The sequence below is a fragment of the Lytechinus variegatus genome, chromosome 15 (assembly GCF_018143015.1).
Source record: "Lytechinus variegatus isolate NC3 chromosome 15, Lvar_3.0, whole genome shotgun sequence".
In the NCBI taxonomy this organism is placed as follows: Eukaryota; Metazoa; Echinodermata; class Echinoidea; order Temnopleuroida; family Toxopneustidae; genus Lytechinus; species Lytechinus variegatus.
The window spans coordinates 22,282,405-22,309,941 of record NC_054754.1 but is presented as its reverse complement, the minus strand read 5'-3'; the positions used below and the strand labels follow the sequence as shown (position 1 = coordinate 22,309,941).

General features: G+C 35.7%; 1 protein-coding gene across 2 annotated transcripts; it reads left to right on the top strand.

Moving 5' to 3' along the window:
• Nucleotides 1–581: 581 nt before the first annotated feature.
• On the top strand, nucleotides 582–26,994 carry LOC121428723 (GDP-fucose protein O-fucosyltransferase 1-like). Of its 2 annotated transcripts, none has more exons than XM_041625534.1 (8): nucleotides 582–1,061; nucleotides 11,847–11,986; nucleotides 13,592–13,704; nucleotides 14,187–14,310; nucleotides 16,434–16,599; nucleotides 22,371–22,566; nucleotides 24,659–24,889; nucleotides 25,874–26,994. In XM_041625534.1, exons 2-8 carry the CDS (start codon nucleotides 11,848–11,850, stop codon nucleotides 26,087–26,089), a joined length of 1,185 nt encoding a protein of 394 aa, XP_041481468.1. In that variant the 5' UTR covers nucleotides 582–1,061; nucleotide 11,847; the 3' UTR covers nucleotides 26,090–26,994. The 2 variants fall into 2 exon arrangements, with proteins under 2 accessions (XP_041481468.1, XP_041481466.1); XM_041625532.1 differs by having other exon boundaries at nucleotides 583–1,084.
• The last annotated feature ends 543 nt before the right edge of the window (nucleotides 26,995–27,537 follow it).

Genomic DNA, 27,537 nt, shown 5'->3' with positions numbered 1-27,537 from the left:
GCAACATGTCCTTTATAACCAAAAAGGAACACACCAAATTATCAAGACACCTATGAAATGTATGAGTGTATACATCATCATCTAAAAAATATTTTGGGCAAACATGAATTTTGAATGTTGGCATTGCTGACTTTCCATAGTTGTGGTTAATCGGATCAATAGCAACTCTTTGTTAGACGGGGCCCATATTTCTATTCCCATTTGTTCATGTCATCATTTGTTTTGCTACGTCTTGGAATACTGGGAGAAGGCATGGCTCCCAACTCCCCCACCCCCTATCTTTACGCCCAATCCAGCAACCCTATATGCCAATTAGGCTGATCAAAGAAGCGGCTAATATAAATTCTGAAATTATAATTATCTTTAATTTATTCATTTGTACGTACTATACATATATACAATTTATTGGTATATACATAATTATGTATACCAATATGATATGTACATATTATTGGTATATACATATTTCAAGTGATCGGCGGCAATGGATGAAGGGATCAATTTACATGAAGTAAATTTTTAGAAAGATAAGTAACATTATAATAAAAGTTCAGCATAGAAATATATAGGCTAATGGAGGAATTATATTAGCAGTGAAACTTGCCATATGGGAAGGGAATAGAAATAAGGGATAAGCAGAGAGTTTGGATGGAAGAGAGAATGTAAGAAACAAATTTACGTTGACTGCAAATTCTTAGGAAGTGATAGAAAGGCAGATAGATATACAGAGAGACAAAAATAGGGAAAAAGGAAATTCGATGGAAAAATTGGTACATGTTTTTTTGATTTTATTTGCTACGTAAATGATACCATAGCAATAGCACGTCATCACAAGCAGCCTGAAAAGTGGGTGTGAATAGCGAGAGCTAGCGAGCGTTCCAGCCGAAGCTCCCGGCACTCTTTGCACTATGACCGGTCTCTCAGCACCCTGCGGCATTTTTTTTTCACGTAGGATGATGGCTGCTTCTCGATGAATTGACCTGTATCTGCTGGGTTAAAAGGTGCAAGAGGTCTATTGCTTACCAAGACGTCTACAGAATAGAGAGTTCCATCTATTATAGGTGACTGTCTCCACCAAAATAAGGTAAATGGTGATTGGTGCCGGTGGTTCAAAAAAGGCAAAGTCTGCCGGGCAAAGAATTTAACTTTTTAAATAAAAAAAAAAAATCAAGTTTAGGTGCGCAGACTTAATTGAGTTAAGTCTAGATTTTAACATAAATTTCTTATTTCACAAAATTTTTCAGTTGATAAACATATTGTTCCCAAATATCTCATAAAAATTTGAAAGAAATATAGGCCTATGATTTCTTGGAAAAAAACCAAGGACTAGCGGCCAATGCCCAGACGCCATTAATACCGCTCATCTAAGTAAAAATCCGGGATGGGCGCAAAACGCATGCATGCCATATGAACACACACAGTCTAGTCATGACAGTGCTTAATTTTGAGAATACCAAGTATTTATAAAGTGTGACCTTAAAGGAGAATGAAACCATTGGAACAAGATAGCTTGTGTGAAAACAGAAAAATCAAAGAAACAGATCAACAAAAGTTTGAGAAAAATCGGACAATAAACAGTAGAGGCGCACGGCCAATATTGGAGACCTCTGTCTGCATTTTGAGGCTGTCACAAGAAATGCCCAATATTATTTTTTCACCATTTTGAATAAAGTATGTTTTATGAATACCTGTCTATGTACTATTGGGCCAAATCGTGGTTTTGGGAACCACTCGTAGATTTGTGTACGCGCACTTGTGTACAAAGTGAATGGAGGTGGAAATAGGGAACCGTGTGTGTGACTGAATAAAGCGCTGCTGTATGAAGTGAATGGTGGTTCCCTATATCACGATAATGCCTACTACTATTGCATGTAAAGTTTGTGTTCGTTGTGTATCTTCTTTTACTAGAATCGTGCAGATACACGTGGGGGCAGACATGGGAAAACTTCCATACTTGTGTTAAGCCTATAATTCAATTGGCATTCATTGCCCACATTTTGAAAAATTCTATATTTATACTATAGATGAAGTTGATAATTGGTATCATATTCAATCAAAAATTTCTCACAATTCATACAAAATCCACCATAAACAACATAGAAGAGTCAAAGTCACTTGAATTATGAATAGGGGAAAAAGTTTTGCTGGTATCGCGCTCATATGCCCCCGGGGGGGGGGGGCACTCAGTATATAATGCATAGTGGGTATGTGCCGCGGAGGGGACCAAAGCTTCGCAAATTTTTCGTTACGCCGCTCCGATCGCATTGAATGAGCTGCAATTTTGGTGAAAAGCGGCCACAGAGCTCCCCGGCGGAGGCCGCGCTAGCTGCATCATGCATGCATGACCGTTCCGTAGGGATGCATACGCACTCACACGCTGGCGATCCGTTCCAAGGACCCCCGTTTTCACAAACATTTGTCGTTCTGAAGCCCGTTCTGAGGACCCTCCTTTTTACAATAAGCCCGCTCCAAGGCCCCCGTTTTTTGTCTCGCCCGCGGCACACCCCCACCACTGTTTTGGTCGAGTACCCCCCCGGGCATATGCCATGCCTATGGCGATCGATTAGTGCTCGCTCAGCCCATTAAGTGCCATAGACTGTTAGTGTTAGACATATACCAAGTATTTATAAATAAGTGTGACCTTAATTTGCACACGATGAAGCTTAGCAAAGCTTTAAAAATGAATACAACCAGACAAAGGTAATGTAACAATTGTATCAGATGGAGGTTAAAAGGAAATTGGTACGTTTTTTTTTTGTTTGAAGGAAGACCTGAGGTAAGCTTGCAAAATGGCGATTTCTTGATGCTTGTCGAAAAGTTCTCTGAATAGACACAACAGGTAACAAAATTTTGCCATTGTTTTCAGATGCAGATCTTACCTTGCAGAAAGTACAATACTGATATATGGGTTTCTTTTTCTGTTGGTGATTGATATCGGTATTTCAAGATATTGATTAGATATTGAGATATTCACTTATTCAATCGTGCGCAAAATAAGGTAACACTCAATTATTAAGGTCACACCACCATAGCTATACTGAAGATCTACATGTACATGTAGGCCTGTACCTTTATGCTGTATGAATGGGCTCTATGTCCATGCACCTACAAATTTAACTTCAGACTAGATTTTAATTTGCCATGAGGATGAATAATGTCAATATTTTATAGCCTTTATAGCCATCCAGTGCTAACCAAGGTAAAGTTTTTGACATGTCATCATAACTTTGAAGGTAATGTGTCATGAGGTCGCCCCCTTTTGCGTTACATGGTGATTTTTGCTTTCGCAACGCACTTTCAACTTTAAAAACATTTATCTGACAAAGTACATTATACACCCAATGATAGCAAAAGTATACATTTTCTGAAAGGAAATTGCACAAGGAATCCAAATCTGCACTCAAAAATAGTTTTTCAGATTCAGATTTTTTTTCAGATTCAGATTTTATTTCCAACAGAAATAGCAAATATACAAATCATTTTCATACATTTTAACAAATATTTACAATACATTAATGATAATAACATATAAAAAAAAAATACAAAATATTTTATAGAAAAAATTATAATACTTTGGAAAGAAAAGTATCTGTGGAAATGGGGGATTCACTCAAAAGCATCGCTTGTATAATGTGAACCCCCCTAAAGGAAGAGAATAGAGGAGAGAGAGAGAGAGAGACGCAATGGTTGCTATTTGCCTACGAAGATTTACAGAATAGATGAAAAAGAACAGGATAACTCACAGAACAAGACAAAACGAAGAAATAATAAAAAGAAAAAAGAAAAAACAAAACAGGACGACAAAAGTAGAATAAACGTAAAATAGAATCAGGACAAATTACGACCGAAAAGAGAGGATAAAACAAAATGATAAAGACAAAAACATAACTTGAAGTCTGAGAGGAGATGATAACAAGCGGGAATTAGTAATGAAGACCTCGGTAGGATTGAAGTAAGAAGTTTTTCAGTTTTCTTTTAAAAGAATGTATGGAAGGGCTGTTTTTTATGTTAATGTCGAGGGAGTTCCAAAATCTAGGACCATCGAACATAAATGTACTCTTTGCCAATAAAGTTCTAAAACGGGGTAAATGAAATTCGTTAGATTGCCTAGTAGGGTAATTATGAAAAGACCGATTAAGAGGAAACATAGAATCAAATACACGTGGAAGTGTGTTTTTGTCAAATTTAAACAAATTGTCCTAAATGAAATAAGTATAGGTCGCTTATCTTCAGCAATTTGCTATAAAAAAATAGTGGGTCAGTGTGTGAACGAAAAGCTGAATTATGAATAACACGAAGGGACTTCTTTTGCAGTAATAACAGTCTATCTAAAATGGTTTGGTGGGTGCTGCCCCAGGCAAGTATCCCATAATTCAAGTAAGGCAAGATCAGGGAAGAATATAGCATTAAAAGTGATGACGACGAAAAATGATATTTTAGTTTATTGATAATGCCAATATTTCGCGAAATAATCTTACATATACAATCTATGTGGTATTTCCAGGAAAGCTTATTATCAACGGTAACACCGAGAAATTTAATGAATGTGACACTTTCTAAATTAGTGTCATCTAAAACAATGTCCATGGGAAGTGTATCAATGGAATTGCTAAATAGCATATATTTAGTTTTAAGTAGATTAAGAGACAATTTGTTGGATCTTATCCATTGTGTGACTTTTAAAAGTTCATTATTAACAGTATTTACTAAGGTATATGGATTTTTATGGGAATAAAATATATTAGAATCGTCTGCAAAAAGAATGAACGAAAGGATATCAGATGATTTACAAAAGTCATTAATATAAATGATAAATAATAAAGGGCCTAACAGACTGCCTTGCGGGACTCCACAATTAATGTATTGCATGTTGGATGCATGACCATTCAAAGATACAAATTGACGTCTGTCGGACAAGTAGCTTCTGAACCACTCCAAGGCCTTCCCGCGCACACCATAATGAGAAAGTTTATGTAATAAGATATCATGGTTAATGGTGTCGAAGGCCTTGGAGAAGTCCAGAAAAATGCCGACTAAATGTGAGCAATTATCAAAAGCGTGGGCCACTTTATCAACGAAATTCAATAGTGCATGTTCTGTGTTGTGTTTTTCTCTAAATCCAAACTGAAAGTTAGAAAAAATATTGTGAGATTTAAAAAAATCAATTGTTTTGCTATAAACCACTTTTTCTAAAATTTTTGACAAGGATGATAATAAAGAAATTGGGCGATAATTACTGACACTTAACTTGTCACCCTTTTTGTACAATGGAATGACCTTGGCAATTTTCATGCGATCAGGGACTTGACCGGAGGTTAGAGAAAGGTTAAAAATATATGTCAAAGGATCGATAATTTCAGATATTATACCTTTTAAAATAAAGTTATTGACATCATCATAACCAGGACTTTTTTTATTATTCAAATTAGATACAACGTCAGTAATATCTTTTTTGACTACGGGAGTGAAAAATATTGAACTAGAATTAGGTGTACCTAGGTAATCATGAAAGTGTTTTGTTGAAGGGGGGATGTCTCGAGCTAGGTTAGTTCCTATAGATGAAAAATAGTCATTAAAAATATTAGCTTTATTTTCAGGATCACCAATAATATCACCGTTAGACCTAATTTCAGTTATATCGGACTTGTTACTGGATAAATTCATGGCTTGTTTAAGAACTTTCCATGTGTTTTGAATGTCGTGTTTATACAGAATTATTTGATCAGTAAAATATCTTTTCTTTGCCAAACGTATTGTTTTAGTTAAAGTATTCTTATATGTGGTGTATTTAGTTTTTGCCTGAAGAGTACCTTTAAGTTTGGAATTATAATATAAACTGTTTTTTCTGTTGATTGAACGCAAAAGTGCTTTGGATATCCAAGGAAGTCTCGGTGATTTTTTGTAGTTAGTTTGTTTATCTTTTACTTTTGGAATATGCTTGTCTAATTCACTGTTAAAAATATTAAGAAAGTTATTGAAGCATGTGTTTACATCGTTATTGTTATAAATAGGCGACCAGTCAACAGATTCTAACGAAACACCCAATCTTGCAAGATTCTCGGGAGTAGGTCTCCGCCTTGATGGCTTGGAAGGATTAATACACGAATTTTTAAGGGGAAAATGTGACATAATGGGAAAATGATCTGTCAGATCGGATAGTATTATTTCAGAATCAGGAGACGGCATGATGTTACAAAATATGTTATCAATAAGGGTTGCAGAGCGATCTGCAATGCGAGTGGGTTTTGATATTAATGGCAAATATGAAGAAGTCAAAAATGTTTCAAGAAATTCATGGGCAGTATTGTTGCTGTCATGCTTCAATATATCGATATTAAAATCTCCTAATATAAAAACATCTTTGTTCACCAACAATGGATTTCTAACTAAGTTAGAAAGATAAAGTAAAAAATCATTGTGGTTGGAATTTGGTGGTCTATATATAACACCTACAATTATATTTTTGGAATTTAGGACATTGATTTCGATAAAAAGTGACTCTACATATTCATTCATAGTAGTGATTTCGTCATGAATTTTGTATTCATAATTGTGGGAAACATATAACGCAACACCACCGCCATGTCTATCTTTCCTGTTATTAAAAACGAAATCATATTGATCTAATGCAAATGGAATATTGGATTCATCAGTTAACCAAGTTTCTGTAAGTCCAATAATGGAAAACGAATGTCTAGATGAATTATTGTCTAAAAGCAGTTGGAACTCTTCGAAATGTTTATTTATGCTTTATTTATGTTTAAATGTAATAAAGAAAAAATATCTTTGGAGAATTGTTTACTAGTGTTTTTGAATTGAAGTTCAGTGATGTATTCTGATGAAGGATTGCGAATTAAGTCATGATCAGTGTGAAAATCTAGAAGTTCTGATGATGCATTGATGTTGTTTGCTACAAAGTGGTTGTACGCCAAATTAGCCTGAGGGTTGCCATTTGAATTATGTGTATTCAAATTAATGGAGAGGTCATCATTACTCAAGGAATAAAACGGCATATCAGTTAAAGTATTCACGGAAGTACAGTTAGTGTCTCAACATTCACTACTACTTTCGGCATTGAGTTGGTAAAAGAAGAGTAATTAAAATAAAAGGTCCTGTGTGGGAACAAATAAGTAACAGAGATACATAGAAACACGAACACATAAAAACAAATAACGAATTCATAAAAGTTCGAGAGAGGGCAGCATTTAGCAGAAATCTTCGTAGGCAGAGCGGACAAACGCGTCAGAGAGCAAAGATGGTAAACATACATCATTGATAATTACTGGAGAGATGCCCAAAGAAAAAAAATCAATATAAGAAATGCAAATGATGAAAAATAACGATAACCCCATACAGGTTGGCAAATAACAAGATTAAGCATATCAATATAAGCAAAATCCATATTGTGGACATGAAAAGAGGCGACAATAATTTTTGCCACGTACAATTGAAAATAGATAAAATTGTTGCTGTTGCTAATTTTGGTAAAGACATGCAAACAGGCAATTTTCTATGAAAAAAAAATATACACCAGAGCAATAAATACATAACAAAGGAGAGTACGCTATACCAGGCCAATCAATACCAATCAGCCAGTCTAAATTTTAAAATTCATGAAAACACAAGAGAAAATTGGCAATGAGCATTTTAAAAGCTTCCATGAAAGCAATGAAAAATACAAGAGCGTCGCTTAGCCAAAGACAAGCTATACTTAAACCGGTCAGGGTCGAACATTCACATTTGAATAAAGCAATCTCAATTGAGTCAAAGTATGTTTAGAGAATGCATTATTATGACATAATCGGGAAAAAGGCGTGTAACAAATGTACGATTAGAAACATGCATCAAAGTATTGAACAATGAATAACAAACAACAAAAAAAAACGGAGATAAAAAAAGTCGAGGAATACCCATACTAACCAGGGTCTGGTATTCACATATGAACAAGGTACTTTCATGCTTATTAGGAATGGCATTGTTGTTCTTTTTTGTAAATGAATGTGGTAAAAGCTTACAAACAAAATTATGCAACGATCGCTTGACCAGAACCAAGCATGCAATTTTCACTACCCATAACAATTGGGATCTGGAGTTCTGGCCAAATGCATGCTTAGAGAAAGTGATCATTGTTGCCATTTTATAAGTGTGAACAACAAAGGCATGCAAACAATGCAATGTATATCGATAAATAGGCGATGGTACATCAATAATGACATTTTAGTATTAGGTATAAGGCAACAGTTTTACAGGGACTTGAATAGGGAAATTCTGATATTTTTTTAATCTCATGGTTTTTGTCATAAAATTTTGTGTAGTCCCCCTATGACAAAAATAATGCTATATTATGACAGAACACATTCAGACCTTTCTAACCATATTTCATGTTCAATTAGTGATCAGAAAATTGACCCCGACTTTAGCCAAAAAAAATCATGTGTTTCAGGAATCGTATACTATATATCAGGTGTTATAACGCTTGCAATACCAACATTTGTTGGGTTTTCTTTGCCTTGTACATCAGAATTTATAAGTTATTAACATTTTAAAAGGAATTGATGGTACATGTAGGTACATAAACAATTCAAAGGAAAAGTAACAATTGAAATGTAAGTTACACAATTTGCTTACCGAGGCTCTTATTACAATGATCTGCCAAGTGATGATGACATGCAAGAGACAATGTCTATAGGTTCAGGAGTAAAGACTGAAACAAGTTTGCAGATGCTATATGTACAAACATACATATATTTATATGACTACTGCAGCTTCATGAAAGAAGTTTCTAAAGTGCAATTGCACACATTATATCCACATAGTCTGTGTTTGATGGTTTAAAGCCATGGCGGGTTTGATGAGTTCAAATCCAAAATATAGTATGCAGTCCTTTGGTATGATAGCATTTGAGGTAGGTTATGTCAATTTGACCATTTCACACAGATACTTATTGTTTAATGTCAGTGTTTGTATTTAGTGAAATATACACGAATGTGTAATAAGACATCAGTGAAGATGTACAAACTTGGTGCTTTTAAGAAAATAATGCTAAACCTTCTAAATTTTGTAACACATTTTCTGGATGTTTGAAGGTCATTGACCTTTGTCAGTTAATAATTTGGATGATTTGCCTTGATACTAAGCAGTATTTTCATCCCCCAGAATTGTAATTGATGCAAGTTTAGTGCTAAACAATAACTGTCATTCAAATATGTGTCAATCTGGAAGAAATGTAAAAATTAAGACATTGCAAATTTTATTTATCAGATTTTTATGTTTCAACCTTATCACACAGGTCTATGACATGGCCAAACCTACTTTCAATCATTAGACAGTAAAGAAGAGTATGTTAGCTTTAATTTGATACCAAGTTTGTAGGTTTAGGCCAAGTTTTGACAAAAATATTGATGTTTTCCCAAAATTTCACCATAACTCGTATTTTCCCATTGACTTTGTACAGGCGGCGCCGCTTCCGGCACCACCCCTCATCACCTCTGGTGTCCTGACTTTTGAGAGCTATAAGTCAAGTTCTCTTAAGTCTACAGCGATGAAACTTTCCAGGCTATTGCCTTATTAATTCAGCTTTAAAATGATACTAAATTTGTTGGAATAGTCTCTATGGTTTTGAAAATAATTAAGAATTACTATAGCACGAAGCCAAAATGTGTAACAGCACCACCCTTTTTGGGGGGCGAGCTCATGACGCATGACCTGAAAGTATATGGATCAAGTTCATGAAATTAAGACATGAGAGTAATCAAGTATCATCGAACATCCTGTGTGAGTTTCAGGTCAAATGACCAAGGACAATAAACTTTGGCCACATTGAGGATATTTGTTGAATTGCCATCACAGCTTTGAAAGTTTATGGATATAGTTCATGAAACGTGGACATAAGGGCGGTAATCAAGTATCAATGTTCGATTTGAACGAGTCTTAGGTCACATGATCGAGGTCATTTAGAGTCAATGAACATTTTTGTCTCACCTGCGAAGCAAAGTGAGACTATAGGCGCCGCTTTTCCGACGGCGACGGCGGCGGCGTCAACATCAAATCTTAACCTGAGGTTAAGTTTTTGAAATGACATCATAACTTAGAAAGTATATGGACCTAGTTAATAAAACTTGGCCATAAGGTTAATCAAGTATTACTGAACATCCTATTAGAGTTTCATGTCACATGACCAAGGTCAAAGGTCATTTAGGGTCAATGAACTTAGACCATGTTGGAGGAATCAACATCGAAATCTTAACCTGAGGTTAAGTTTTTGGAATGTCATCATAACTTAGAAAATATATGGACCTAGTTCATGAAACTTGGACATAAGGTTAATCAAGTATCAATGAATATCCTGCATGAGTTTCACGTCACATGACCAAGGTCAAAGGTCATTTAGGGTCAATGAACTTTGGACGAATTGGGGATATCTGTTGAATTCCCATCATAACTTTGAAAGTTTATGGATCTGATTCATGAAACTTGGACATAATAGTAATCAAGCATCACTGAACATTTTGTGCAAGTTTCAGGTCACATGATCAAGGTCAAAGGTCATTTAGGGTCAATGAACTTTGGCCGAATTGGGGATATCTGTTGAATTCCCATCATAACTTTGAAAGTTTATGGATCTTATTCATGAAACTTGGACATAATAGTAATCAAGCATCACTGAACATTTTGTGCAAGTTTCAGGTCTCATGATTAAGGTCAAAGGTCATTTAGGGTCAATGAACTTTGGCCGAATCGGGTATCTGTTGAATTACCATCATAACTTTGAAAGTTTATTGGTCTAGTTCGTTAAACTTGGACATTAGAGTAACCAAGTATCACTGAACATCCTGTGCTTGTTTCAGGTCACATGTCCAAGGTCAAAGGTCAATGAACTTTAGCCGAATTGGGTGTATCTGTTGAATTACCATCATAACTTTGAAAGTTTATGGATCTGATTCATGAAACTTGTACATAAGAGTAATCAAGTATCACTGAACATCCTGTTCCAGTTTCAGGTCACATGATCAAGGTCAAAGGTCATGTAAGGTCAATGAACTTTGGCCATGTTGGGGTTTTTTGTTGAATAACCATCATATCTCTGTAAGTTTATTGGTCTAGTTCATAAAAAGAGGACATAAGAGTAACCATGTATCACTGAACATCTTGTGCGAGTTAGAGTAGTATGCAAAGTCAGCACTGCTACTATATTGAACTGCGTGATGCAGGTGAGACGGCCAGAGGCATTCCACTTGTTTAATTAAGTATTCACTTTTTTCTGTGAATAATTAGTATTTGTGTTCAAAGCCAGCATAGCTGCTATATTGTGTAATGCAGGCAAGACTGCCAGTGGCATTCCACTTGTTAAATAGGTCGAACATATATGAATGCCTTATGTAAGGTGCACAATATCTTGGACTTGTCCTGAAGGTGGTAATGGTGATGATGATGATGACAATGATGATGATGACAATGATGATGATGATGAAGATGATTGGAGACAATGATGACGATGATGATGATGACAATGACGATGAAGAAGATGATGGGGACAATTATAATGATGATGATGATGACAATGATGATGAAGAAGATGATGGGGACAATTATAATGATGATGATGATGACAATGATGATGAAGAAGATGATGGGGACAATGATGATGGTGATTAAGAAGAAGAAGAGGAAAAGATGATGATGATGTCGGTGGATGAATTGATAATGATAAAGGGTACTTATTATGCATTCCCTGACATATGTACTATGAAAGCACATAATATTTAGTTCACTTATTCTATTGATTTGTGTTTGAATTTGTTGCTAGCAATAGTATTTAACAATATACCATTTTTTTGCTTACTCAGAATGGTGGTGGATAGTGCAAACAGGAAGAGTTCTGTAATGCTATGGAGCCTTTATCTTATGGTACTGTTCTCACACGTCTGTGGATCTGACATAAGAAACGTTGATCCCAATGGATATGTAGTCTACTGCCCCTGTATGGGTAGGTATATTAAAGTTTTTGTGTTTCCAACTCAAGTAACATAATGACTTCTCATCCGTATCCTTGTTCAATTTACTGTTTTGTCAAAGCAAGCGATAAATTCATTTCACAAATATACATGTATGTAAGGGATTAATCTTTCCTAATTTCAACCACAAAAACAAACGCAAAAAGTTGAAAATGTTAAATTTCCTTTCATGCAGGGAAAAATAATATAGAAAATAATTTTACAAAATAATAATTTTGTTTACTGTTTTCTACAAGTAGAAAAGAGTAAACAAAACTTTTTTTCAAATGTTTGATTTTATTCCTGATATTTGTCATTGATTATTGACCTTTTTCTGTTTAACATCACAACTGAAGAATCAGTTTGGGCCAGAACTTTTGGCTCAATAATCCGTTTTTTTGCTGTTTCTGTTTCCAAGTCAGAAAAACAAATGATCTGATAGTACCTTGATATACTTTGTAGATATGTCATCAGAAATAAATATCCAATGGACAAAAAATTGTACATCTTGTTTAGTAAGAAGTATAGGGTCAAGAGAGGAGAGATTTAGAAGCATAGTGTTGTGAGAGGGTGAACCATTGATATCAAGGAGGTATTTTAGAAATAATCTTAACAGTAGCTTTCGCCCTACTGTTTGCAAGCATGGTCTCAAAGTATCACAGATTTTTTAATGAGTTTCTTCAATCCATGCATATTTCGATAGTATTGATGCTTTATTGTGTAATGACTGCACCGTGCAGGTCCAGGTTTCATTAACACATTTTTTCAGTGATTTTTCAGTGAAAATCTTGCTCTGAGCCAATCAGATACTTGGATTTCGGTAGGTTGTAACAATAGTCGGTGAAGATCACTGACTATCTGTTTCTTGAAATGCTGCCCAGGGGGGTGTTTCACAAAGATTTAAGTATGACTTAGGTCGCACTTAAATGTTGACGCGTACATTATAAGCAACGCGCAATCTTATTGATCAATACGCAGTAGTGCGCGTCCTCTTGGCATGATCTGACCAATGCTGTCATGCCTTTTATACCGCGCGCAACAAGACGTTTAAGTGCGACTCTAAGTCATACTTAAATCTTTGTGAAACACCCCCAGGTAAACCCAGCATCAATTGTATAACTTTGGCTTTTCAATAAAGCTCTGTCTGTGGACATGCAGGGACAAAATTATTTGGGGGCTTAGGGTGATTTTGGAAATCGCCCACAAAATGTTTGAAAGCTTCCTAGAAACTTTAGGAGCCCTTGAAAATCCTCATTCATTGCAATGTGTTTTTGTTTTGTAAAACAACCATTTCTTCTTTCGCATTTCATCTCAAAGTAATACATTTACATCATTCTGTGACATTTTCCTCTATTTCTTGAGGGAGATACACAGTTTTGGAGATTTTACATTCTCTTCTATTTCAAAACGATAACTTAACAATACTGATTAGTCGTTGCAAGGTTTAAGCTTATCAAATGTTGCAGATTTAGGCAGTAAGTAGCCAGCGGTTTTGCCTGCATTGTGCACACTACACAGTGATAGCATTCAACATGTGTAACAAAAGAACGCAGAGCAATATTCATAATTCAATCTCTGATCTTGATTTTGTCTTTCAGGTCGTTTCGGTAACCAAGCTGATCACTTCCTAGGAGCTCTTTCCTTCGCTCATGGTCTGGACAGAACCCTTATCCTTCCGCCTTGGAACGATTACGGAAAACCAAGCCGCGCTGTATGTTAATTTTGTTTGCTTTAGCTATATGATAGCTCTAGGTGGGGCTACAAAATTTCTACACAGAATTTTGAAACTCATTAAACATGTGAATTTATGCATAATTTTCCAAAACTTACAAAAAGTGCTTATTATTTATTTGTTTACTAAATTTGATTTTTTTTTCTATCTGAGAGCTACATGAGGTTCTGCACAGAATTTAGAAATTCTGACTAGAAAATTATTTATGCTAATTCATACAAAATTTATTTATAAATCACAAAAATGCTTCTCTGTCATTTCTTCATCAATTTTAATTCTATTTCCTCAATATATATATGTCACCAATATAATTCACTACAGTGTCAACTGGGCTGAAATTAAAAATTGTGTTAAATTTTGTTGCAAGATGCCGGATGAACTCCACATCATTGATGTGCTAGTGTATTTTTATAATTTCCTCGGATTCGTTAGTTCAAATCTTATTTGTTTCCTGCTTTCAGGCTCAAATTCCGTTTGACAAGTACTTCAAGGTTGACCCGCTCCGTGAATATCATCGGGTCATCACCATGGAAACCTTTATGAAGGAGTTAGCTCCTTCTTTATGGCCAAAGGAGAAACGTACAGGTACGTATGAAGTGGGACCCCATTTCTTGAAACTCTCCCCCCCAAAAAAAAAAAAAACAGGAAAAAATGGGGGGGGGGGAATGAATGAATAAATGGAAAAATGAAAAGAAAAGGTTCATTGTTAAATCATGAACATGTTTTCTGGAATTGATAGTGTTTCTGAGAGATGTTCTTAAAGCTAAGTATGAGTTCTGGTTTAGAATTCAAATTTTAATAGGAAATTTTAAGGGGCTATCCTGACGGTTTCTCTTTAGCAGGGGTGTGAGAGTTCAGATTTTTTTTCTGATTTCAGATTTTGTTGTGATTTTCAGCTTACTTTCAGGTTCTAATTGACTTTCCTCTGTACAAAGAGTATGGGAGCTCTTTCTATTTCAGACTTTTTCAATACTCTTCAGTTTTTTCAGATCTTTTTATTTGTGACCACTCACACCCCTGCTTTAGGGCAGAGCCCTTATTTGCATGTATAACAACTCATATGAATTAAAATAATTCAGGGGCCCGCCTTACAAAGAGTTATGGAGCGATCGTAACTCTATGGAAATCCATCAGTGTCATATTTTTTTCGCCAGGAAATTTGCCCTATGTAAACAAAGAGAAGCACAGTGAATTTTCAACAAAAAAATGAATGAATGAATGAATACACGATGTTCAAGGGCGGTCCACCATCATAGTTAGAAAATATTTTGAACTAACATGGGTAATAGATGTTGCTGGCCATCCATAGTTGTGGTGATCAGATCAATTGCAAAAGATGGGGCCCAGGATTTCTTAAAATGATAATATATTACTATGTGGAGTGTAATGTACCTTTTCCTGAAAAATATACAGTTTTTATAATTCTGTGTATATTTGATCAATTCTGTGAACATCGTTATTTTTGATGGTAGCAGTACCAGACTTTTTCTTTACATTTAGACTTTCAGTGGAATCTGGAAATGGACCCTGGGTGCCGTTTCATAAAGGTGTTCGTAAGTTAAGAGCGACTTTAAGAACGACTGGTGATCCTTTCTTACGCGCTAAACCATCGCCAATTCAATATACATCTTACCGCAAGAAGGGATCGCCAGTCGTTCTTAAAGTCGCTCTTAACTTACGAACAGCTTTATGAAACACCCACCAGGAATGGTTTTATAAAGCAGTAAAGCAATTTAAAAGTTATCCATGACTGGAGCATGTATTTAGGTGCTACATCATACATGTAAACCACATCCCTGTCTTACACAGAATTGCGATTGATCCGATAAACCACAATTATGGAAAGCCAGCAATGCCAACATCTGATATGCATGTACGCTCTCATTTTTTTTCTAAATATGTGCATTCGTACATTCATTGTTATCTTGATAACATTGTGTAAATGTCCTGATGGAAAAATAATGACTTTGATGGATTTCCATACATTTGAAATTGATTGCATCAAAGGCGTTGATAAGCTCAATCACGACTCTTTGTAAGATGGGACCCAGTTCCCATTTACCTCACCCGTATTGAGTGCAGCACAAAGTGGGCAATGTTGTTGCGGAAGGAAAGTCTGTCATGGGCAGGTATGGTGATAGTCTTTAAAGGGCAAATCCAACCCGAATAGCAAGTTGTTTTTTAGAGGAAAAAGAAAAATCAGACATGTAAATGGGTGAAACTTTGAACAAAATCGGACAAGCAATGAGAAAGCTATGAGTTTCAAAAAGTTCTTAAAATTTGAAATCACTATATCCATGGAGACTTGAAATTGGCCACATTGGTGATTTCGTGGTGATTAAATGCAAGGTCTGATCTTCCATTTACTCCAATACATAAAATAAGATGTCATATTTTTCTAAAGTTTCTACTTCAAATTCTATTTTTCTTTCAATTTGTCCCTAAACTTGTCCTAATTACACAGTTGTCAATTTGAAATTTGCATAGTCTTGTGGATCTCAATCTTACGATAGCCATGATAGCTTTTTTATTGCTTGTCTGATTTCTGTCAAACATTCACCATCTTGTTCTACTTACTTATCTCCTCTCTTACACATTTTATGAGCAAGGATGGATTCCCTTATAATATTCATGGGATGCAAACATGCTTTATGATAAAGTGGTCTTGCACAGAAAATATTAAAATTACAGGCCCATTTTTGTTCCAGGATTCTGTTACCGTTTCAGAGATGGGACGGACTGCAAGATGAAGGAGGGAAATCCTTTCGGACCATTCTGGGACAACCATCACATTGACTTCTTCGAGTACAAGGAATATGGCCCACTTTCCTATAACACCCATTTGCCTAACGCAAGAAATATGTGGGAAGCCAAGTAAGATATCTTAAAAAAGTTTTAAGGAAAATGACATTCTTCAAACCAGTTGAATCAGAAAAAAAAGAAAAATGAATAGTAATAATAAAAGCCAATTTTTATAAAGCGCTTTTCCCAGAATGGCTCAAAGCGCTTTACAGCATATTACCCCGGTCATTGGATTCATGTCAATCCTGCACTAAAAGTGCACAATGTCCACTCCTTGGAGAGCATTCCTTGCATTCATCGCAGCCTCATTATGGCGCTGGCAAATTTAAACAAACAATATCTTTCGCACCCTATCGGGTACCCATTTAGTACCGGGGTCGAGAGTGGCAAACTGGATTGACACCTTGCCTAAGGACGCTAGACCGTGGTGTGATTTGAAAACACGACCCTTTGTTTACAAGGCGAGGGTCAGAACCACTACACTATGGCTCTTCCACAATCAAGGAAACAGACCAATTAGAGTTTGAGAAATATTGAATGAATGATGAGGAAGTTATGAGCATAATATAACAATTGTCCTCTTGACAATTAACCCAGGGAGCGCCGGCCCGCGTAGCAGGCCGGCGCCCAGGAGCTCACCGTGTATTTACCCATACTCACAGGACAAGGGTAGATTATGGTCAAAATATCTAGCAAGATAAATTATGAAAACAGAAATTATGCACTTACCACGATTATATGGATGAAGATCTAACGAATGGCAGTTTTCCTGACATCTGGACACAGACTGGAACCTCAAAAAACAAAAAGTCCTCTCCTACCCCCGTTTCAATTGACCATATCGTTACAATTCATAACAAAAATGGCCGATCGAGACGGGGGTAGAAGGAGAGAACTTTTCGTTTTTTGAGGTTCCAGTCTATGCCCAGATGTCAGAAAAACTGCCACTCGTTAGACCATCATCCATATAATCGTGGTAAGTGAATAATTTCTGTTTTCATAATTTATCTTGCTAGATATTTTTACCATAATCTACCCTTGTCCCATGAGCATGGTGAGTATGGTCAATTACACGGTAAGCTCCTGGGCTCCCACCCGCGTTGCGGGCGGGAGTTCCCTGGGTTACTTGACAATGTGACCAAGACATGATGTCACACATGATGACCTTCCCACTACTTTTGTTCATGTTTCACTTCATTGTCTCTTTCTTTGTGTCTGTGGGTACATCAGGGTCCCGTCTTACAAAGAGTTGCGATTGATCCAATCAATTGCAACTATGGAAGGCCAACAATGTTAACACCTAAACTGTATGTTTGTTCAAAATATTTCATTACCATAATGTATATTCATTCATTCATCTTTTACTTGGAAATTCAGTGTGCTTCTCTTTGTTTACAGGGGACATTGTTCAAATTTATTGCAGAATATACTGTGACAATGATGTAGTTACATAGAATTGATTAGGGTCATGTTGTAAAAAGAGTGGAGAGGAAGGGGATTTCCCCTTATCAGCCTCGTACATGACTATTCAAATAATTCGCTGGAAAGTCAATGTGCTTTCATGAAATGCAAAGTTGCAAGTATAGCAAGTAAAAGCTGCTATTCTACCAGAGTTGCTATGATAGTAACTCTTTATGAAATGGGCCCCTGATCAATCGTAACTTCTCGTACGAAGGGGCCCTGGTGTTCTGTTTATTAGAGGGCATGTCAGAGTTTGAAATATTATAATACGCAAAAAGAGACAGGATATTTCTCTGTGTCCAGCAAAAGGGAGGAGTTGTTCATGTTTGACACCACCAATTCGGGTCTCATTGCCAGTGGGAGAATAACAGTAGTATGATATTTGTGTCAATATTCAAATATCCATAGATTTCGTATTGTTTGTCCATTTAAAAAAGAAATCATTGATCTCATTCTTTGATGACATTACAACCTGTCTTAAATCTTTGGACTTTACATTTGATATAATTGCCATTTCCGAAACCTGGCTAAGATTCGAAAGTCCCCTTGTGTATATATGCCCAACTATACTTTCGTTTGTAACAATAGGAAATATTCCAGAGGCGGTGGAGTTGGAATGTATGTACATGAATCTTTTAATTTCTTAGAACGCAACGACCTTAACTTAAGCTAAACAACATGTGATTCTCTATTTGTCGAACTGGAACAGTGCGCAGGGAAAAATATAATTGTAGGAACCTTGTACAGAGCCCCGTCTTTAGACATTAATGAATTTATCGAGGAGTTCGATAGCCTTTTGATTCGTCTTTCCAGGGAAAACAAACGGATATTTTTGATGGGTGATCTAAATATAGATATTTTAAAGCATAATTCTAGTTCTCAAATTAAAAACTTTGTAAACTGTCTTTTTAGTAATTTTTTTCTCCCTATAATTCATCGGCCCACCAGAATTACACAAACAAGTGCTACCCTTTTAGATAATGTTTTGACTAATCAATTTGATTTAGATACTTTAGGTGGATTGTTATACTCAGACGTGTCAGATCACTTACCAATATATCACGTAACCGACATGAATGTTATTAAAACTAAATCGAAAGATCACGCGGTACCTCGTAGGGCTTTTACGGCATGCAATATTGCGAAATTTAAAAATGAAATTGAAAATTCAAATTGGGGTGACATTTTAGATATGCAAGATACGAATCAAGCATATGAAACATTCATAACCAAATTCCGTGCAATGTATGATAGTAATTTTCCATTGAAAAAAACATCTAGAAAGAAAATTAAACTTAAATGCTGGATGACCGATGGATTGCTTCAAATTATTTGTTATAAAAACAGTCTTTATAAAAAATATATCCATAAACCAACAGTTCGAAACGAAACTAAATACAAAGACTCTCTTAAAAACGTTAACTTTTTGAAATGACAGGCTAAAAAATGTTATTATAAATGTAAATTTGAAGAATATAGAAATAATATAAACCATACGTGGCAATTGATCAAATCAATATTGAATAAAAATAGAAAAACCACCCCCAACTCTTTAGTTTGTGATGGAAGTGTATCGACAGACCCACTCCAAATAGCAAATACTTTTAATGATTTCTTTGTTGAAATTGGTCCTAGGCTAGCTAACACCACTCCTCAAAATTATACAGATTTCAAAACGTATCTACCTGAACCAAATTCTAAATCATTGTTTTTCAGTCCGGTAACCCAACGTGAAATATGTAATATTGTCATGCGTTTTGGTAATAACAAGGCCCCGGGTCTAGACGATTGCTCTCCTAAGATTGTCAAACTTGTAATCGAATTAATAAGCGAACCTTTGTGTCATATATTTAATCTATCACTTGCGTCTGGGATATTTCCAGATAAAATGAAAACTGCAAGAATTTCTCCAATTTTTAAAACCGGTAATAGAGAACAGGTTAATAATTACAGGCCCATATCAGTCCTTTCTATTTTTTCCAAAATATTGGAAAAGGTTATTTATAAAAGGACCTATAATTTTCTTGAAAAAAATAATTGTCTTTTTAAATCTCAATACGGTTTCCGTAGTGACCATTCAACAGAACTGGCTGTCCTTGAATTAACAAATAAAATCATTGACTCTTTTGAACGCGATTCATTCGCGATTGAAATATTTATTGACCTGTCAAAAGCGTTTGACACGATTGATCATACTATACTTTTAACTAAACTAAATAACTATGGTATTCGTGGGACTGCCCTTGATCTTTTCTCTAGCTACCTCTTAAATCGTAAGCAATGTACTTTATATAACTCTGTTCAATCCGAATATAGGACAATTACATGTGGAGTTCCACAAGGGTCATTACTAGGCCCGCTCTTATTCATTTTATTTATCAATGACATATATCGTTCATCAAACCTTCTTTCCTTTATCATGTACGCTGATGATACAAACATAGTTTATTCTGATAAAAATCTTTACCACTTGTGTGAAACTGTTAATACCGAATTGAGTAATGTCTGTAAATGGTTCAGTGCAAACATTCTCACAATCAATTACAAAAAATGCAATTACATTATTTTCCGTAACTCTACAAGGCATATAGATTTTAATCATGTTGAAGTTAGGCTTAATAACCAAATTATTCCCAGAGTTGAAAATACAAAATTTCTTGGTATTATCGTTGACAGTAATTTAACATGGTCACATCACATAAATGAAATTGAAAACAAGGTAGCGAAAAATATCAGAATTATATATCGCCTACATGTAAGCTTTTATCTTCCAAAATCGGTCCTACGTACATTATATTGCTCTCTAATCTTGCCATATTTTTATTATTGTAATTTGGTCTGGGCTAACACATACCAAACCCATCTTAAAAAATTATGTTCCCTTCAAAATAAAATTGTGCGTATAATTTCTGTGAACGACATCATACCACCAACAAACACGAAATCTTTATTTCATTCCCAGAAACTGCTGAAATTTAACGACATCAATAAACTTCAGCAATGTAATTTTATGTACAGGTGTTTAAATTCTCAAATTCCAGAAAATTTTCGTGATTTCTTTACGCATGTATCAAATATACATAATTTTGATACCCGAACAAATAACCAAATATGTATTCCTAAACACAAAAAGATTATCTTTCAACACAACATCCGTTATTCTGGCCCGAAAATATGGAATGATCTTCCAGACTACATAAAAGAATCCTTGTCAGCAACTAGCTTAAAATTTAAGATTAAAAAATCAATTTTATCATCCTATGCTTGAATATCCTAATACCTTACATTCCTTTTGATCTTAAGTTAACATGAATAATGTGAAAATGTTGCGGCATTATTATTTTTATCTCTCCCTCTCTCCATCATACATTGTTGTACGCTCTACTTGCTCGGTACTCGGTAACTCATGCCCGCCCGCCTTCCTGCTCACTTCTCCCTCTCTCGTTTTCTTCCCGTTTTCTTTTCTACTTCCCTTCTCCTTTCCTCGCCCTTCTTATCTTTGTATTGTATTTTGTGTATTGTATATATTTGTCCACAGGCGTATCCCGCCACAAGCATTATGCTTCTAGGGACATACGCATTCCTCTTTACACATAAGTTGTTTATATTTATATTCTTTATAGAAATTGATTTGAAGTGTATTCTTGTGAACAATAATGAATGTAACTTTGTAAAATGGAGGAAAATAAATGTTTATTTGAATTGAATTGATGTCTATATTTTACACAAGCTCCCTCCCATGTTCCACGGTTGCAATACTCTTTGCAGACCACGTGATAGTTTATTTTTGAGAAGTAACAAAAATTGTGAGTTATCATTATTTCCTGTCATTTAGAAAGAAAACTGAAAGGAATATCCACTGCAAATGACAGCCCATATGTGCCATCATAATTCATTTGAGAATCAAATAATGAATAAACTGTTTTTGTGTGTCTCTAAGGCCCGAACTCTCAAAGGTGGTTTTGAAAACCCACGGTTGAATCCATGGTCTATGCAGATTTGCTGTATAAATTTATGCTTAATTTAGCATGTATTGGGCACGTGTATAAAAAATGTCCAATGCTGATGCTCGCTTTAGTCACAGTGCGCCAAATTGACGCCTGCTACCATGGTTAGATACGCTATTTTATTCATGTTTCCACTGTTTGAAGAGTGGACTCATTAATTCAAAACAGTGGACGCATTAATAAAATAGCGTGGATAACCAAGGCAACAGGCATCAATTTGGCTCACTATGACAAGAGCGTGCATCTGCATTGGACATTTATAAATATATGTGGTAAATTACGCGTAATTTATACAGGAAATCTGCATAAACCATGGACTCAACCGTGGGTTTTCAAATCCACCTTTATGAATTTGGGCCATTGTGTCTCATCTAGGTTCCCAGTGTCCGAGTACCCTGTGATTGCCCTCTCTGGCGCCCCTGCTGCCTTCCCGGTGACCCAGGAGAACAGACAACTCCATAAATATTTGCACTGGTCTGAAGAAATAGACGGGCAAGCAGATCAGTTCATTCAGGAGAACCTATCAGGGAGCCCATTTGTCGGAGTGCACATGCGACAAGGGTCGGACTGGGTGAGTTCGGGGGAGCTTTTTAAGAAACAAACAGTCCCTGATTTTCACTGACAACTGTTATAAGCTACAGGATTCCTTTCCTGTGATTGGCCCAGAACAAATTTGTCTGAGAAAATCACTCCAGTCAAACCTGTCTGTGAAGGGCACATGAGGGAAACAGAGGAAAGAGGGAAACAGGGAAAGTGGCTACCGTAGGCAGGTACAGTAGCTTTTGTAGACGGGTTCTACAGTGCATCCCACAAAAAAAAGGAAACCCGCTGTCAGAGATAGATATCATAATTATTGAATATTTTTTACTGCAAATTTGATGCTCATGGCAAGAGTGGAAACCTATCTCTTATTTGAAACCAACAGCTTGGCAAATCGTTCACTTATGGCAGATTACAAACAAAAATATTGAGGCATATCAGAAACGATTTGCGGAGAATCTCACGTGTGAATCTGAATCGACTCTCATTTCAGGGATCAGTGAGAGAAACTTAACAAAGAATACAAAAGAAATGCTAATGAGCCAATCTTCGAATACGCACGTTGGTATGATGAACCAAATTTTCTGCGCAAACCGGTTTCGACATTAAAATTTCAAACTCATCTTGCTCATTAATGCGTGAAGTGTTCGTCTCATATCAGGCATCAAAGTAAAGAGGAATAACTGAACTATATGATTATGTAAATGAAATAGCATATTTCTTTTGCCTTTTAATTAAAAACACAAGAATCTTGGTTTCCTTTTTTTCTGGGATGCACTGTATAACACTCATTCCTTTTAACTGGGAGGCAATTTTGATGGACACATAAGACAGATTTTCACTAGAGACAGGAGGCAACTAGGACAGGTTTGACTGTTTGAGACACGAAACACTCCCCACCCTGTAGGGTGTTTTAAAGCTCAAAACAATTTTACAGAGACAATGAAACATTAGAGGTCATAAAAATATAGCTTTTTTCTCTTTGCCTCTCACCCCAAAATGTCACAGAGATATTTGTGGGGGGGGGAGCTAGGGAGGTCAAAGAGGAAAAAGCTGTACATGTAGCTGAATTAAAGGGCAATTCCACTTCAACCAAAAGTTGGTTTTAATAAATAGAGGAAAATCCAACAAGCATAACATTGAAAATTTAATCAAAATCAGATGTAAAGTAAGAAAGCTTTGACATTTCAAAATATTGTTAAAGGTAAAGTCCACCTCAGAAAAATGTTGATTTGAATGAATAGAGAAAAATCAGACAAGCACAATGCTGAAAATTTCATCAAAATCGGATGTAAAATAAGAAAGTTATGACATTTCAAAGTTTCGCTTATTTTCAACAAAATAGTTATATGAAAGAGCCAGTTACATCCAAATGAGAGAGTCGATGACGTCACTCACTCACTATTTCTTTTGTTTTTTATTGTTTGAATTATACAATATTTCAATTTTTACGAATTTGGTGATTAGCACATCATTGCTTGAAGCACAAAATGTTAAAATAATGGAATTGCATGTGTTCAGGGAGAAATGAAACTTCATTTCACATGACAATGACGAGAAAATAAAAATATTTCATATTTTGTATAATAAAATACAAAAGAAATAGTGAGTGATGGATGTCATCAACTCACTCATTTGGATGTAACTGGCTCATTCATATTATACAAATGAGAGAATCAATGATGTCCCTCATTCACTATTTTGTTTTTTATTGTTTGAATCATACAATGATTCAATTTTTACCAATTTGACAATTGGACCCTCTTGTTTGAACCACAGAATTTTAAAACAGTGGCAATTCCACATGTTCAGGGAGGAATAAACTTTTGTTTCACATGACAATGAGGAGAAAATAATTCTTTTTTTCATGTGATGAAATACAGAGAAGTAGTGAGTGGATGATGTCATCTGTCTCACTTGCATACTGATCAGAATGTGAATATAACTGTTTCGTTTAATTGAGCAAAACTTTGATATGTCATAACTTTCTTTTTTTCCAACTAATTGTATGAATTTTTCAGCATTTTTCTTTGTTTTTTCAAACCAATTTTTTGTTGGGGGTGGACTTGTCCTTGAAAGAAGTTTTAATATAATTTGTTGTTACAATTCTTTTGATGCCATAGGTCAATGCATGCAGGCATGTGAAAGACGCAAAACAGCTCTTTGCTTCGCCCCAGTGCCTCGGTTACCAACAAGAATTCGGCTCTCTGACAGACGATCTTTGTATGCCATCGTTTGACCTCGTCAAAGAACAGATTAAAGCCGTTGTCAAAAAGATCAAGGCTGAAGGGGTGTTTATTGCATCGGATGTAGAACCGGATGTTAAATCTCTGAAAAAGTTTCTTCCCTCAAAGGTAAAACCAAAAGAGATATAATGTTAAATGAGTAAATACTTTATTGATAAGTTCCTTTATTCTTTCATTTTAGGAGTTTTTAAAACAATCTATTAACATTTCTATTGTATTTCCATATTTTTATTCTATATTTGCTAATAGATTTATTTCCTAATGTATTTCTTCATTTTCACCCGTTTTAATTATTTCGCTATTTATTGGTTCATTCATGCATATTGATTGATTGATTGATTTATCATATTATTCATATTATAGTATGATCGCACATGATTCATATTTTGGTAATGATTTCAAAATTTTACAAGTACCTTATTTCTTAACAGATTTTGATGAAATTTTCAACAGTTTTCGTGTTCAAGTTTACTCTATTTTTTATGTGTACAGCCTGGAGTACCCCTTCCAATTTCTATGTAATATACAATTCAATGTATTGATAAATGGATGTAAAATAAAAGTTTTACAAACATGTCGGAAAGGAATAAACGGTTCTAATAGGTAGGTTTTACTCTATTAAGAGCAGATTTGAATGTACATATATCTTCGGTTACACTTCGTAATTCCGAAACACATAAATTGCCTGTACTTCGATGTTCGTTAATCCGGAAATGTAAAAGGGTTCGTTAATCCGAACATTTGTGGCGTTATTCGGAAGGTTCGTTATTCCGAAGGTTCGATAATCCGAAAACGAAATAAGGTTCGATGTTCCGAAGGTTCGTTAATCCGAAAAACGAAATAAGGTTAGTTAATCATTTAGTTTTCGGACAAACGAACCTTCGGAATTACGAACCTCATTTGTTTTTCGGATTAACAAACCTTCGGAATTATGAATGTCACTTCGTTTTCGGACAAACGAACCTTCGGAATTACGAACCTCATTTTGTTTTCGGACTAATGAACCTTCGGAATTACGAACCTTCGGAATATATAACCTTTGGAATTACGAATGTATGCGGTATCTTCAATGTAATTGATTTTTTCCTTCAGGTCAAGATAGTGCAACACAAACCGTCAAACCCACAAGTTGACCTCGCTATATTAGGCAAGTCCGACCATTACATCTGCAATTGTGTCTCATCCTTCTCTGCATTTGCGAAGAGGGAGAGGGATGCCACGGGCAAGCCATCGTCCTTCTGGGGATTCGGGGAAGACTATGAGAGGATCAAGAAGAGGCGGTCGCAGAAATCTCGCAGCGAGTTATGAGGACGGCTTCATTTGTAGTATAGAACTGAATAAATGTACTGATAGATAGTGTAAATCATAAAATGTAAATGGTGTAGAAAGTAATGCAGACATTCATTAAAAGCATTAAAGCATTTCCGGGGGGGTCACTTAGTATGAACGTATGTGCCACGGTCGAGACCCCCATTCTCAGCCCAAGTCCCGCTCCAGAGCATCACCAATTTAGAAAGCCATGGAAATTCCTATTTTCCCCTGCTGTTTCGAAGATCCTCAAATTTGTGGTTTCTAGGGACAGTGCCCTCCAATACTCCTCGCAGCACAGGGGCAAACTGCGTTCAGTGACAGCGAAAGCTTTGCAGAGCGATTCAGAGGCCGCTGATTGGTTCATCACACAGAAATGTCATGACGGATTTCATGCGTATTCACGCAATGCTCCAAAACATTTGTGCTATTCAATAGCCTTGCACTTTTAGGAATCGTTGATACTAGAGCTGTTCTGGGGACCCCCATTCTAAGAGCAAAGTTTAGTTCACGAGCCCCCTTTTTACGTTTTGGTGCGGCACAAAGGTATCATCTTATAATTTGAGTACCCTTCCTCCCCCGGGGCATTAACACGTATGAAGTGGTGATGGATCTTTATCAAATGATTGGCCCAAATCCATCATATGACCAGTCGTACATTTCAGCTGACGGGAAGATGTTCTAATGACCGGTACAGATGACTTGTTCTATTGACCGGTAATGGTTTTGAGACGAGGATGGCGTATCAAACAACAAGGATGCACATCACTATCTTTTAAAACATATACACATTATGGTTGAGCACTGGAATAATTACCCACACTTCATGCGTGTACACATAATTCTTCTTTATGTCCTCAATTAAGGGGGAAAAAATTAACGGGCGAAATCGCCCCGAGCGGAGGGTGAAAATGCTTTTTTTGACGATTCCAAATGACCCAAGGTTAAATATTGAAATTAATTGATTCTACTAACTAGTTTGCAAATAGGTCATATTTTTTTTGTACAGTAAAATAAGTACAAGAAATGGTGATGGGTGCAATATTGTAGAGTAGTGTTTGTGATCTTTTCTGCTTCTGAAGTTAATTGTGTTAGAAACCTTTGTGGATACTATGTATACCTGCCTCTTGATACAGAAAGTGTTTTAGATTCAGGACTGTTTAAAAAGCTGGTATAAATTCAATGCTTGAATATATATGGTATGGGTTGAACCCTTATTTATAATGTACATGTAATTTTAGAACATGTTAAACTTAAGATCTCACCACGAGAAAAACAATTTTGGAGAGTAACCTCCAAATTTTCAGCCACTGATTGCAGCTTTTGTCAGTGAGATTTCTTCTTGTGTTGAGATGAGATTTAAAAAAAAATAACAGTATAACATTTTCAACCAACTTAGATGAATTTTCATGATTGTATGATGTAATTTATCAGGGAAATCTTGTTCA

Excerpts from the sequence above, each read along its gene's own strand:
- LOC121428723 (XM_041625534.1), top strand. The coding sequence starts at position 11,848 with ATGGTGGTGGATAGTGCAAACAGGAAGAGTTCTGTAATGCTATGGAGC. Across the intron at positions 13,705-14,186 it reads ACGGAAAACCAAGCCGCGCT|GCTCAAATTCCGTTTGACAA; the intron begins GTATGTTAATTT and ends TCCTGCTTTCAG. Across the intron at positions 22,567-24,658 it reads TGCGACAAGGGTCGGACTGG|GTCAATGCATGCAGGCATGT; the intron begins GTGAGTTCGGGG and ends TTGATGCCATAG.